This window comes from Lithobates pipiens, unplaced genomic scaffold (genome assembly GCF_037356315.1).
Source record: "Lithobates pipiens isolate NorthernLeopardFrog02 unplaced genomic scaffold, aLitPip1_a1.2 Scaffold_1, whole genome shotgun sequence".
In the NCBI taxonomy this organism is placed as follows: domain Eukaryota; kingdom Metazoa; phylum Chordata; class Amphibia; order Anura; family Ranidae; genus Lithobates; species Lithobates pipiens.
In genome coordinates this window covers 7,241,629-7,255,672 of record NW_027507685.1, presented here as the reverse complement: position 1 = coordinate 7,255,672, position 14,044 = coordinate 7,241,629, and the positions used below count along the sequence as shown (strand labels likewise).

Genomic DNA, 14,044 nt, shown 5'->3' with positions numbered 1-14,044 from the left:
ATTGCTAATCAGCCAATCTTATGGCAGCAACTCAATGCATTTGGGCATCTAGACGTGGTAAAGAGGACTTGCTGAAGTTCAAACTGAGCATCCGAATGGTAAAGAAAGGGAATTTAAGTGACTTTGAACGTGTCATGGTTGTTGGTACCAGACAGGCTGGTCTAAGTATTTCAAAAACTGCTGATCTACTGGGATTTTCATGCACAACCATCTCTAGGGTTCACAGAGAATGGTCCAAAAGAGAGAAAATATCCAGTGAGCGGTAGTAGCGTGGACCAAAATGCCTTGTTGATGTCAGAGGAGAATGGGCAGACCGGTTTGAGATGATAGAAAGGCAACAGTAACTCAAATACCCATTACAACCAAGGTATGCAGAATACCATCTCTGAATGCACAGCACATCGAACCTTGAAGCAGACGGCATTACTGCAGCAAAAGACCACACCAGGTGCCACTCCTGTCAGCTAAGAACAGAAAAAAACTGAGGCTAAAATGGGGGGGGGGGGGGAGAGAATATGTGCGTATCAACAGGAGGGAGGAATACAGCAGTACACTGATCTTCCCAGTTAATTTGCTGTTCAGGGGTAGGGGGGTCAGCACATGTCTGACCACTGGATTACAGTCAGACTGTGTTCTCAAGTAGAATACAAAGAAGAAAGCTGACCACACTGGACGAGTGTACTTCCATGCCTAGCCTGGTCAGTTTGAACAGACAGTTTGGAACTGCTAAAGCAGGGGGGTTGGCAGGATCACCAAATTTTCACACAAAAGGAAGAGAAACAAAGAACAGGATGTTTTTTCACAGAAGTACAATTTATACAAGGCTTTCTCCGATTGCCTGAAGTGGAAAGGCATGCAGATGTCACGATTTACACTAAAGTTATAGTGAATATGGAATTCCACTCTAAATCTGAAAAGAAGGCTCACGTTTGTAAACTCTGAGCTCCAGACAGAACATGTCCTCCAAACAGAAGACTGATGTTATATTGTGGGCAATACACTAGCTGTAAGGACAGATGTGAAGCTTTCTCAAATGAACAATCCCCATTTCAGTTTTTTGGATAATAAAACCGACGGTTAGACTTACCGGTAACGGTTCCAGGACAGCAATACATTAGAGAGATGATAGGCTCCTACCTACAGCAAACACATCAGTTCACAACTGATTAAAAGGCCCCATCTTACCCCTTGTTCTCAGTTTTAGTAAAGGAATTCTCCCAACTGATTCACATGGGTTCTTTCAAACATTTAGCCACTTACCACCTATTGTATACATTCTCCTTCACTCTTAACAGGGTGAGAAGTAGACCTGCCAGCCTGGAAGGTTTGTAGAAACACAGTTACCGGAAGTCTAACTGCTGGTTTTCTCATCTCACCTTCCAGGACGTCAACACATGAAAGGATAATAATCCGCAGGCCTACTTTAGGGTGGGACCACCGCCTGTAGCACTTTCAAACCAAAGGCTAGGTCTTGCCACGAAAGGACCTCCAATCAGTAGTGCTTCAGGAAGGTGTTTTGGCTGGACCAGGTGGTTGCGCTACGAATTTGTTCCCACGAGGCTCCTACTTTTTCAGCCCAGGAGGTTGCCAGGGCTTTAGTTAAGTGTGCCTTCAACTTTGCTGTGCATTTATACCTGAGCTTCCATATACTACTGTAATGGCTTGCCTTATCCACCTAGAAACTGAAGGGTTTGAAGCTTATAGTCCTTTCCTTGGTCTACAGAAGAGGATTAAAAAGGTGATTAGATCTAAATTCTTTTACCCTCTGCACGAAAGTGAGGAGGCATCTCCTGACATCTAAACAATGACATATTTTCCCCCATCATTTTTTGGGTTCTCACAAAAGGTTGGTAGGGTTATTACCCATGTCCTATGGAAGGCTGGTGGCACCTTAGGCAGATACAAAGGATCTGGCTTAAGGGCGATTCTATCCAGTAAAAAAAAAAAAAAAAAAATAGAAATAAAAAAATATCGACAAAAAAAGGGTTCCTTAATGGATAGACCCCGCAAGTCCATTACGCTTCTATCTGTCGTAATAGGTAGGAAGAAGGCTAATTTTAAAAAGGTCAAAAAAACATTCTAAAGGTTCAAAGGGGTGCCTAGATAAAGCCTTGATTACCCTCGTTAGGCCTACCCCTATTACGAAAGGTTCCTTCCTTGGGACCCATCTCTGGCCACCAAAAATCTTTTAATTAAAAAAGGTTCCTTCGCTATTCTAGCGTAAAAAAAAAAAACAGGAAGAGCTGACACTTGTATTCGGAGAGTGTTGACAACCACACCCTTCTGTACTCCATCCTGAAGAAGTTCTAGGATTACAGGAACAGAGGCGGAAACCATGTTTTCGTTTACACCAAGTCCATATTTTAGAGTACATCTTCTGTGTGACCGCCTTCCTGCTGAAGAGGAGAGTGTCTATCACTGCCTGAGCAACCCTTATCCCTGAGGATCTGGTGCTCACTAACCAGGCTGTTAGGTGAAAAAACTCCGGTCTGGGTTGCAGCGCCGGACCCTGAGAGAGAAGGCCTGGAAGATCCAGGAGCTTCCAAGGAGGCGCTACCGACCGCACCTTTAAGGTCACAATTCAAGTCCTCCTCGGCCACCACAGGGCCATTTGGAGGAATAGGTCCATGGACTGGCTGAGTTTTTGAATGACTGGAGGAATCAGTGCCAGAGGGGGGAAAGCGTAAGCCAACTGTAAGTTCCAGCTCTGTGTTAGGGCAGGGCGTCCAGGCCCTCTGACTCCCTTTCCTGACAGAGAGAAAAACTTCTTTACCCGTCTGTTCTTTAGATTGTCAAAGAGGTCTATCTATAGCACCTGAAATATTTTCGGGTTCAGTTCCCATTCTCCCTGCCTGACCAGTTGGCGGCTGAGGAAGTCCGCTTCCTGGTTGTCTGTGCCCTTTATGTGGATCGCTGACAACAAGATCACCCTGCGTTAGGCCCAGACCAGAATCAGCATTGCTAGATCTAGAAGGGCTTTGGATCTGGTCCCCCCCCCCCCCCCCCGATGGTTCAGATAGGCTACAGCCATAGCATTGTCTGAGCAAACCTGGACTTCTATGCCTGCGACCTGCTTTCAAAGGCTTTTAAAGGCTTCGCCCACCGCTTCAAGCTCCCCGAGACTGGAAAACGATCTGGCTATTCCCTTGTTGACTGACGGACCAAAGATGAGCAGGTCGTCCAAGTAAGCCATTAATGCTAGCCCTTGGAGATGGAGATAAGCTACTGCCTCTGCTAGGATCTTTGAAGATCCTTGTACTGGCCGCTAATGCAAAAGGGATTGCCCTGAATTGCCAGTGGAAAACCTCATCCTGGGTTACCGTCACAAATCTCAGGAATGCCTGGTGTTCCAGGAATAAATCGGAACATGTAAAATGGGCATCCCTGAGATCCAGGGTAGTGATGAAAGCCTCCTTTAACAGGTTCTTTCACACAGAGTAAATGCTCTCCATGAAAAACTGCTTGCATCCTAGGAATTTGTTTAAGTTCCTATGATTTATGATAAGGCGATACTTCCCTGCTTGGGTACCACAAAAATGTGGGAGTAGAAGTGTTGGCATCGCTGTTATTTTGGTATTGGAACTACCACCTGTTCCACCAATTCCTGAATGCCTTCTACTAGGGTCTGCCTTTTAAATGCATACTTGAGAGGATGCGTTAGTGTAATCATAGGCAGAGGCTTTGATGAGAACTCTAGGCAGTAGCCTTCTCTGATCAAATTGATAATGTATGGACTGTCTGAAATTCTCTCCCACTGGGAGACCAAATGAGACAGCTTGCCCCCTACCTCGATTCTGACATCACTTGGACTCTTTGGCCTGGAGAAGGAAAGAGCAAAATTACCTTTTTTCTTACCTCTACCAAACCCCCACCTACTATTAGGTTCTTTCTTGGATTTTTGCCGAATTTGTCCTAAGGGGCCTCAAAAAAAAAAAAAAAATAATATAAAAAATTTCTGCACCTTTCCAGTCTGGGTTTTACAAGAAATGTCTTCCCTTTTTCTGAGGACCTGGTCAAAACCTTATCCAAGCCAGTCCGAAAGAGCAAAGATGCTTCAAAAGGGGAGACCACACAGTTTGGCCTCTGAGGTAATATCACCTTCCCAGGCTTTAACACATATGGTCCTCCTGGCTGAGTTAATCAGGGCACCTGTTTTGGCTGAGGATTTCACCGAATCCACAGCAGCATCTGCCAAGAAAGCTAAAGCCTTCACTATTACTGAAAGAGAATCCAGAACTACCCTGTGAAAGGTGTTTATTAAGTTTATCCAGAAGTCCGCATTTCTGGCAGCACAGGTGCTGCGAAGGCTGGGGCGATAGTGGAGGAATTGGCCTCCCATGCTTTTTTGAATAGTGACTCTGATCTGTGATCCACAGCATCCTGGATGTATCCTGCATCCTCAAAAGAGGTCAGACTTTTGATACCTGAGAGCGGAGTCCAACTTAGGGACCTTTGGAAATTTTTCAAATTCTTCCTCTTTGAAGGGAGACCTTCTCCAAGTTTTAAGCCTCGTACACATGATCGGATTGTTGGCCAACAAAGCGCCAGACTTGTCTGAAGGGCGTGTGCCAGGAACTTGTCTTGCATACTAACAACACACAATTGTTGGCCAACAAACACGAACGTAGAGACATACTACATGGCATTTCAGCTCTTGAGCGCCACCCTTTGGGCACCTTTTGCCTATGTCGTGCTTTGTGCACATAGATTCTGAGCATGCGTGTTTTCACTTTGGACTTGTGTACAGACTATATGAAGATCTGACAACAGACCGTTGTCCGCTGAAAATTTACTAGCCTTCCATCCAACATTTGTTGGCAGAAAGTTGGACAACAATTGTCTGAAGGAGCATACCAACGGTCAGATTTTAGGCAATCTGTTATCACACAACTGCCTGCCAAAAATCCGATTGCGTGTACGAGGCTTTAGTCTTGACCAGACTCTTTTCAGAAAACTCCCATTCTTGAGGACTAAATCCTTCAAGGATTGATTGGTGTAGGGGAAATGCCCTCGACTGTTTTTTCACCAAACCCCCCTGTACAACTTATCTTGTGCAGAGGTTTCTTTAGGTGGTTTGGGATCTCTTCGGTGGCATAGATAACCTGAAGGAGTCCCTCCAAGTCCTCCAGCCAAAGAGATGTCCATTTAGTCAGATATCTTCCACATCACTATCCAGACCTGGTTTCATTGCCTCTTTTGAACTGGGCTCAGATTTTGCCCGGCTTTCTGTATCCTACATCTCTTCTTCCTCCCTGGCCTGAGCCAGGGGGAGTTCCCGAGATAGAGGCAGAAAGCTACTTGGACCTGGTTTGGCCAGCAAACGCTCAGAGGAGGAGCTCTTTTTAGGGAGGAGTTCCTCTGAGTCTACTACCTGGGGGGGTGGCTACAGAGGTGCGGAAAGACTGAATAGTGGCAATCAATTCCTCCTGCACATTAAGCAAATCTTTCATTAATCCTGAGTTGAGGCCTCTTTCCCAGCCAGTTTGTTGACACACCGATAACAAAAAGGCCTGGTATGAAATTTAGACAATTTCTCCCCGCAATTACCACACTTTTTTTAGGATGTAGAAGGTGGTTTAACAGTGACCTCCTGAGCTCCGCTTGGGGAATGTGCAAGATTAGAGGAAACAGTCACTCTTCCTGTCCCATTTAACATGGCTGCAGGGCCCTATTCCCAGAGATGAGAGCATGTGGGTATACAGGAGACAACTAAGGGCTAGTCTGGTGTCAACCCCCATAATAGATAGAAGGCACTTACCCAGCTCTGACTTGCTTTGCCTGCAGCCACCTGTGCTGCCTTTCCATCCTCCTTTTCCATGAGGTGGGTTGTGGCACTTATAGCTCACAGAGTCCTGGTGCAAACAGAAAAGTGTCACCCTCTGCAGCCATGCCTGGTTCGGCGTTTCCTCCACGCTTTAAACCCACTTCCTGGGTCGCGTTTGGCGCACTCCACACTCTTCCTGCCCTGACCGAAAGCTCCGGCTCAGAGCGAGGCTTGATGCATGCGAGGGTCCTCCCCTTGGTGTCTACGCCACCCGGACTCCAGAGAAGAGGCGCTCGCTGCACAGAGAGGAAGACAGGAGGAGACCAGAGCTGCGTGCAACGGCGGGGGATTTGGGTACACCGAGAACCACCTGCACAATGCTGTGGTGGCTACCTGTGATAAGCTCTGAGGCAGCAGGTTAGTGCAGCCCTCTAGGCATTCCTAAACCTGGCTCACAGTGGGACCATCTGACTCTTAAGCCCCATACACACTATCAGTTTTTCCGTTGTGTTTTTCCTTCAGGTTTACCAAAACCATGTAGTAGAAGGGCTTGCCTGATTGCATACGAATTGAAACTTCTAAGGTTTGACCTCATATTATATGGTTTTGGTAAATCTGATGGAAAAACTCAGCAGAAAAACTGATAGTGTGTATGGGGCTTTAGTCTTCTGGTCAGAGAGAGAAGAAAAAAAGTTTCCCTGTGGGAGGAACACAATCAATACTGAAGACAAGGGGTAAGGTGGGGCGGGACTTTTAAACAGCGGTAAACTGATTCTGTTTCCTGTAGGGAGAAGCCCATCAAAAAAAAAAAAAAAAAAAAAAAAAAAGGTACAAATTTGGTGCTAGGGTTGAAAATATTACCAGTAATCCAACCGGCAAATTTGACGTTTACCTTCTAATCTATCATTTGTGTCCTATTTCAGACATATACTGAATATATTCCAAGACTTTTAAAAAGAATAAAAATAAATAAAAAGTATACTTACAGATGAGTTATTAGTGGTCTCATACTCCACTGTGAAATTAATGCTCAATTTGGCAAATATACAGGTCCTATTAGCTTCTTTTATTTCCACTTCAAAAGCATTGGTTTCCAAAAGGCCTGGTTAAAAAAAAAAAAAGAAAAAAAAAGGGAGGTCAGGTTGTCAGAGATATACAATCACCAGATTAGTCATAGGACATGAAGTAAACAAATACCTAGATGAGTGTGCTGTAAACCGTATCATTAGAGCGAAGTGCAAGCTTCTAAGAAAAGACCTGCACCAGAGTCATAGCTGTAACCAGAAACCCTCCGGGAAACAATTTGTATTACCAACACAGCATCTACATTCCTACTTAAAAGGAACATTTTACTACTGCAGTACTAAAAAAAAAAAAAAATAATATATGCCATACCATGAAGACACTTTGTTACACAAGACATCTTTACAGAACAGTTAGCTTTCATGTTACAAATACTGTTACAAAACATAGTGTGTGAATCTATGATGACTTTCAAAGACGGCTGCTAGATGCTGGATCCATTCCCCTCTGGCTGGCCAGATCAGAGGGCAACTGGTTGTAAACAGACGTTATACCCCGGCTGCCCATAGAGCATAGCAGGCTGCGTCCATGTCTTCTCTGCATAAGCAGAGTTAGCACAGACCTGTCATCCACCTGTTCTGCACAGCTCAGCATCCGTAGAGGGATCCCCCCGCTGAGCAAAAACAAATTCAGCCCATATGAAAAGGGCCTAAAGGGCTGTCATTTTCTTCAATCTCCAATATGATTCCTTGTTTAGGGGGTGCCCTTTATGGAAGCATAATAATAATAATAATACAATGGCATTGACAAATGATACACACATTTTAAGTTAGTCAATACAGCCTTTTCATTGAGCAGCTCAGAGGCGAATGGTGATGTACCAGATGTACGGTGTGCATTTTGCAATCAGCATGACAAGGAGCTGATTTACTAAAAACTAAAAAAGTGGAAAATCTGAGTCAGCTTCTAACTTCAGATTGTTCAATTAAGCTTTGACACCAAAAACTGGAAGCCGATTGGTTTCTATGCAGAGCTGCACCAGTTTTACTAAATCAACCTCAAAGAGCCAATACTTACCCAATGCAAACAACATCTTTTTGGTCATAAATGTATTGGCCATGACTGGCCTTACCATAAGCAACATCAGATTAAGAACTATTACATACACACAGTACCTATTAAAAAGAATTCACTTCATGGTCCTTTTAATGTTTTATTGAATTTCTCTTTTAAAAAAATTTTTTTAATATCCAAGTAAAAACAGATACATTTATTTATATTAATTACAACAAAGAGCGCCAATTACCAACTGCTTAAGTATACGCCCCATTTCAGTTAGTATTAAAGTAGTGTTGCCACCAAAAAATAAATAAAAAGTTTAAAATAATAAATAAATAATTGGAAAAAATAAAAAATTTTTACTCACCTCTAAATGCCTGTTGCTAGGGGGTCCCTCGTAGTCTGCCTTCTTCATTGCCCGGGCTGGTGACATCACTTCCCCTCACGCCAGCAGTCATCTGGGACCTGTCATGTGTCCCAGATGACTGTGCGGCGTATCATGGCACCCTGTACCACTCGCGCATGCGCAGTGGTGCCCACAGTAAGAATGACGACGCCACGAGCGGAGCGGGGAACGAGGGAGATTTCGTTCCCCCGCATCGCTGGACCCTGGGACAGGTAAGTGTCCAATTATTAAAAGTCCGCAGCTGCAGTATTTATAGCTGACTTATTTATTTTTTATTTTTATTTTTTTTTATTTTTATTTTTATTTATTTTTTTTTTTTTTAGGGGCACCCCACTTTAAGTAGATGCACAATAGGTCTTTTATCAACTTGTTCCATCACTGTGAGGCTTTGGGTCACCATCTTAATGAAAAGAGAGATATCTCCCAAGTCTCAGGTTACTTGTAAGCTGTATTAGGTTTTCCTCCAGGATTTCCATGTATTTTACGCTGCGCACTGCCCTGCGCCCCTCTCAGTTTAAAGCTCCAGAGAAGACAGTGAGCAGGCAGGTAGGGGCATTTTACTGAAGAGACAGTGCGGGTCTCTTCTGCAGTGAAAGTGTCTGCTTGCTGTTAGAGGAGCTTCAATTCCACTTTAAAGTAATTTAAAAGGTTTTATAAAAAAAAAAAAACACAACATGTTATACTTTTCTTCTCTAAGCCACAAGGCTGTGTTTGTCATTGAGAGAGACACCCGGGAGAGCCGTTGCTCTCATGTACATCGCTGGATCAAGATGGGGCTCAGGTAAGTATAAGGGGGGCTGCACCCAGTTTTTTTTTACCTTTAATGCATAGAGCAGGCCGAGTATCCGGCATAGCTAGAGAACCGACCACTCCGAGTTCTCCTGCCTAGTTTGGTCAGTTTTAATGGGAAAGCAAAGAGACTGGCAGGAACACCAGAGATTTCACACAAAAGGAAGCAATACAAAGAGGACAGGATACCTTTTCATACAAGTACATTGTACAGCATGCAAGGAATAATGTAATGCAAGGTCCAGACCATGGAACGTCTTGAACTCTTCTGAAGAGTCACAAAAGTTATATTTTAAAGCTGAAGTACAGACAAAAACATTTTTTTGGAGATTTACACTGTAAAGTTGACACTCTGTGTGGCTGCTGCTAAGTTTGGAGAAGTTCTTACTTATATTCAGTCCACTCAGGTCAGTAAGACCCCTTTCACACGGAGGTGTTTTTCAGGCACTTTTGGGCTAAAAAAATAGCACCTGTAAAGTGCCTCCCTTGCACCCCCAATGTGAAAGCCCGCGTGCGGTCACACTGGAGCGGTGCGCTTGCAGGACGTTACAAAAAAAAAAAAAAAAAAGTCCTGCCAACTTAGTCGTTCGGGCGGTGCGGGAGCAGTGTATACACCGCTCCTCCAACGCCCCTGCCATTAGAATGAATGGGCACCGCTACCCAAACACTTCGACAGCGGCGTTTGCGGGCCCCTTTTTACCCTTTATCTGGCTGCTAGCGTGGGGGTTAAAAGTGCCCTAGCTTGTGGCCGAAAAGCGCTGCTATAGCAGCGGTAAAAGTGCCACTAAAATTAGCAGTGCTTTACCGCTAACGCCCCCGCGCCAGTGTGACAGTAGCCCAAGTGGCAAAGATCCTTCTGTGAAAAGGATACAAAACATTTTCTGAATGTAAGGGGTGCTGAGCAAGCAACCCGCTGTGCGAACTGTACTTCAACCGAGCTTTAACTTACTGTAAAGTGCTGCCTGGATAAAAGTACGTTTTACTGAACCAAGCAGTTTGGAATTCGGCAATAAAATAAATAAAAAAAAAAAGAAGGACAGACAAGAGTATTGGGTCATATCAACCTGAAGTGGATATGAGGCTTTGCAATATAATAAAACAAAAATTAAACTCACTAGTAACAATATTAGAATGCCATTACTGTGTACCTTGGACTTGTCATGTTCACTTCGGCCTCTAAAGTTTATGGATTTATGGAACCATTTATCTTTAGAGATAAAACTTAAACTTATGTTTCTCTGGTACAGATTTTAGGTTGCATAATAGCGCCTGTAAAGCGCCTCCCCTGCAGTCTCATGCTTTCACACTGAGGCGATGCGCTGGCAGGACGTTACAAAAACTCTGCAAGCAGCATCTTTGGAGCGGTGTACACACCGCTCCTTCCCAGTGAAATGAATGGACGGCACTGGTGCAGCGGTTCCTTTAACCCTTTTTCAGCTGCTAGCGGGGATTAAAAGCGCCCCCAACGGCCCGAAAACCTCCACAAAAAACAAAAAGGTAAAGTGCCACTAAAAATAGCGGCACTTTACCGCCGCTAATAATAGCAGCGCTTTACTGCCAACGCCTCGGTGTGAAAGCACCCTTAGGAGGCCTTCAAAAAAATTTTTTAAAAGCAACCACAAGCATTGTACGGCTTTAGGGTCAGCTCACACTGCCCCGGTTTCCAATTTGATCCGATTGCGTTGCGATTTATTTATATGTTCTGGTAAATCTACTGCGATTCTATGGCAAGTATTGCAAATTGGTTGTCAAATTGGGAGGGGATCGCGATTTTATGTCTGGCCAATAGAACCCAGGAAGGGAGGGGCTGTGAGGAGGAATGGATGGGAGGAGGAGGGAAGCAAAAAAAAAAAAAAAAGTGAATATCGCAGTAATGTGAATGTACAATTGCGGTTTCATTGTTCGTTCAATTGCAATCTATGGAGCTGAATTCGCACAGGACCTTTTTTTGTACGGAGCTTAGATTCGCAACGCATTGGATGTGAACGGCACGAATGGAAAACGAGGTTATTTAAATGACTTGCGAATTTGAGCGATTGCAACGGCTCAAATTCGCAAAAGAATTCGCAGCAGTGTGAACTGGCCCCTAAGACCCCTTTCACACCACGCCGCCCATAGCGTGGGCGGTAAAACGTCACTATTTTTAGGGGCATTTTAGCGTTGGATTTGCGGCGCATTTCGGCCGCTAGCGGGGCACTTTCACCCCCCCCCGCTATCGGCCAAGAAAGGGTTAAAACCCCCAGCAATATGCTGCGATAGCGCCATTTTGCTGGCGGTATTGCAGTGCTGCCCCATTGATTTCAATGGGAAGCAGCGGTGGAGGAGCGGTAAACACACCGCTCCAAAGAAGCTGCTGGCAGGACCTTTCCTGAGGTCCTGCCAGCGCACCGCTGTAGTGTGAAAGTCCTCGGGGCTTTCACACTACATACAATGGTGCAGCTTTTTTAGGGCGGATTGCAGGCGCTATTTCTAACGCTATAGCGCCTGCAAAACGCCCTCGGTGTGAAAGGGGTCTTAAGCAAACTGCCTACAACGTTTCTCAACAGGGTTGCCAAAGTATGCACAGCACTATAGTTTAGCTTACCATAAACAGGTTTTCCAAAAGCCACTACAGTATATTTGTTTAATTTGTCAAAGGTCGAATTCTGCAGTAACTGAACAGATTATCTTTCATTATAGAGCTACTGATACACGGCCTGCTGTACAGATCTCCCTCTCAGTGTTCAGCTTATTCTCCGAAACTGCATTATGTTACCTTATAGCCTGTTACAATGAAATACGATCGGCAGCAACTCCCCCCCCCCCCCCCCTGAATGACCTTTTATAAACCTTGACTTTATAAGCTATGTTACAACCCCAATAAAATTGGGTTGCTTTGTAAAATCTACATTATGTACATTTAAAAAAAAAAAAACAATGCAATGACTTGCAAATCTCATAAACTCATATTTTATTCACAATAGAAAACTATTAAAAATTATAAACTACAAAATGTGCTACTACCCCAAATGAATGAAACTCCTCCAGAGCTGTCAGGTGCAGGATGGGCAGTTGCTCCGTCACCAAAGTGATGAATGCATGAAGGACAATCCACAATAAAAGTACAGCAGAGGTATACGCGTTTCAGCAGCTACGGCCTTGTGCACAACCAACCTTGTGAACAAGGCCTTTGCGGCTGAAACGCGTATAGCTCTGCTGTACTTTTATCTTTATGGAGATATAATAAATTTGGACTGATTTAACGAGCATGCATGGACTTGCGGATTGTCCTTTATCCAGATCAACATGTTTAAACAAACAGAGAGAGAATGAACCATTTTAAAAAGAAAAAAAAAAAAAAAAAGGTAGATTTGAAATTAATGGCAGCAACAGGTCTCAAAAAAGTTGGGCCAGGGCCATGTTTACCAAGGTACGACACCCCCTTTTAGCACTGTTTACACTTGCTTCAAAACAAGGCTTTGGACACCCTTTGTTAAAGCTCTCTGAAAGCCAGTCAAAGCTCCTGTCACTAAATAAAATGGTTAGCCTTCAGTCCTGTTTACACTTTACTTTTGCTTGCTTTAGCGCCACTTCCAAAATGATACCCCATGTCGCTTTAGTGGTGCTTCAAAGCGTCTTCAAATCCTCCATAGAAGTCTATGACAAAGTTGGCTTGAAGCACCATCGAAGCATCAAAAAAGCATGTTGAAGTGGCAAGCGCTTTAATGTGTAAACGAGTCCTTAATGTCTGGGAAATGAGGCGACCATTTTCTGGAGTTTTGGGAGCGGAATCTTGCCCCATTCTCGTCTAATACAGGACCGTAACTGCTGAAGAGTCCTGGGTCTTCATTGCCATATTTTTCGTTTCCAGATCCACCAAATATTTTCAGTTGGTGAAAGGTTTGGACTGCAGGCAGGCCAGGTAAGCACCTGGACTCTTCTGCTATGAAGCCATGCTGTTGTCATAGATGCAGTATGGGGTTTAGCGTTATCCTTCTGAAATATGCAAGGCCTTTCCTGAAAAAGACAACGCAGGATGGGTATATGCTGCTCTAAAACCTGGATATAGGTTTTCACATTGATGGCGCCTTTCCAGATGTGAAAGCTGTGCATTCCATATGCACTAATGCACCACCATACCATTAGCGATGCAAGCTTTTGAACGGAGTGCTGATGAGCAGGAAGGTCCCTCTCCTCTTTAGTCTGGTGGACACGACGCCCATGCTTGCCAAAAAGAAAGTCAAATTTCGATTTGTCTGATCACAGGACAGTTTTCCATTTTGCAGCCATTTTAAATGAGCTTTTGCGCCAGAGAAAATAGAGCCGTTTCTGGACCATGTTCAGCTATGGCTTCCTCTTTGCATTATAGGGCATGAACTTGAATTTTCGGATAGCATGGCAAACTGTGTTCACAGACAACGATTTTAGGAAGTATTAGCAATCAATCACAGAATCATGCCCTTTTTAATGCAAGGCTGTCTGGGGGATCCAATATGGTGTTTCAGCCTTGCATAGTTCTTAGAGTCTTGATATTATCTACTGTAGATAATATATTTAAAAAGTCTTTGAAGTTTTATGTTGAGGAACACTATTCTGAAATTGGACAATTTTTAGACACAGCTTTTCACAGATTGGTGAACCTCTGCGTATCTTTACTTCTGAGACACCGACTCACTAAAGCCTGGTATATACAGGCCGAATGTCGGCCGGTATTGGCCAGTTCAACAGATACAAGCCTACAGCAGCCCGTCAGACATGAAGCATTCTAAAGCAGTCATGATATTATTGAGCAACATCATTGTTCTATTGTTGATCTGCTGTACCCACAGGAATAATCTGCAGTCACATGATATCAAATCATATGAACTCTTTACCTTCTATTAGCTATTCTACTACTAGGTCTCAAAATCTGTTGTTTCCTCTGATGCCTTGCTACTTTTAGTATTTTTTTTTGTTTTTTTACACATTTATTTAAACTAGAACTAAAAGCAAAGAATGTACTCATTTTGGATAGAGTAAGGTTC

General features: G+C 43.9%; 1 protein-coding gene across 4 annotated transcripts in view; it reads right to left on the bottom strand.

The window, feature by feature from the left end:
* Window positions 1-14,044, bottom strand: part of LAMP2 (lysosomal associated membrane protein 2) — an 87,838-nt gene that overhangs the window by 51,523 nt on the left and 22,271 nt on the right. For all 4 annotated transcript variants that reach the window (XR_013272343.1, XM_077477247.1, XM_077477466.1 and 1 more), the window contains exon 2: window positions 6,751-6,866. Coding sequence is in view for 3 of the 4 variants with exons in the window: in XM_077477247.1 (XP_077333373.1) it covers window positions 6,751-6,866 (116 nt within the window). In the remaining variant the exon portion in view is untranslated. The remainder of the gene's footprint in view (window positions 1-6,750; window positions 6,867-14,044) is intronic.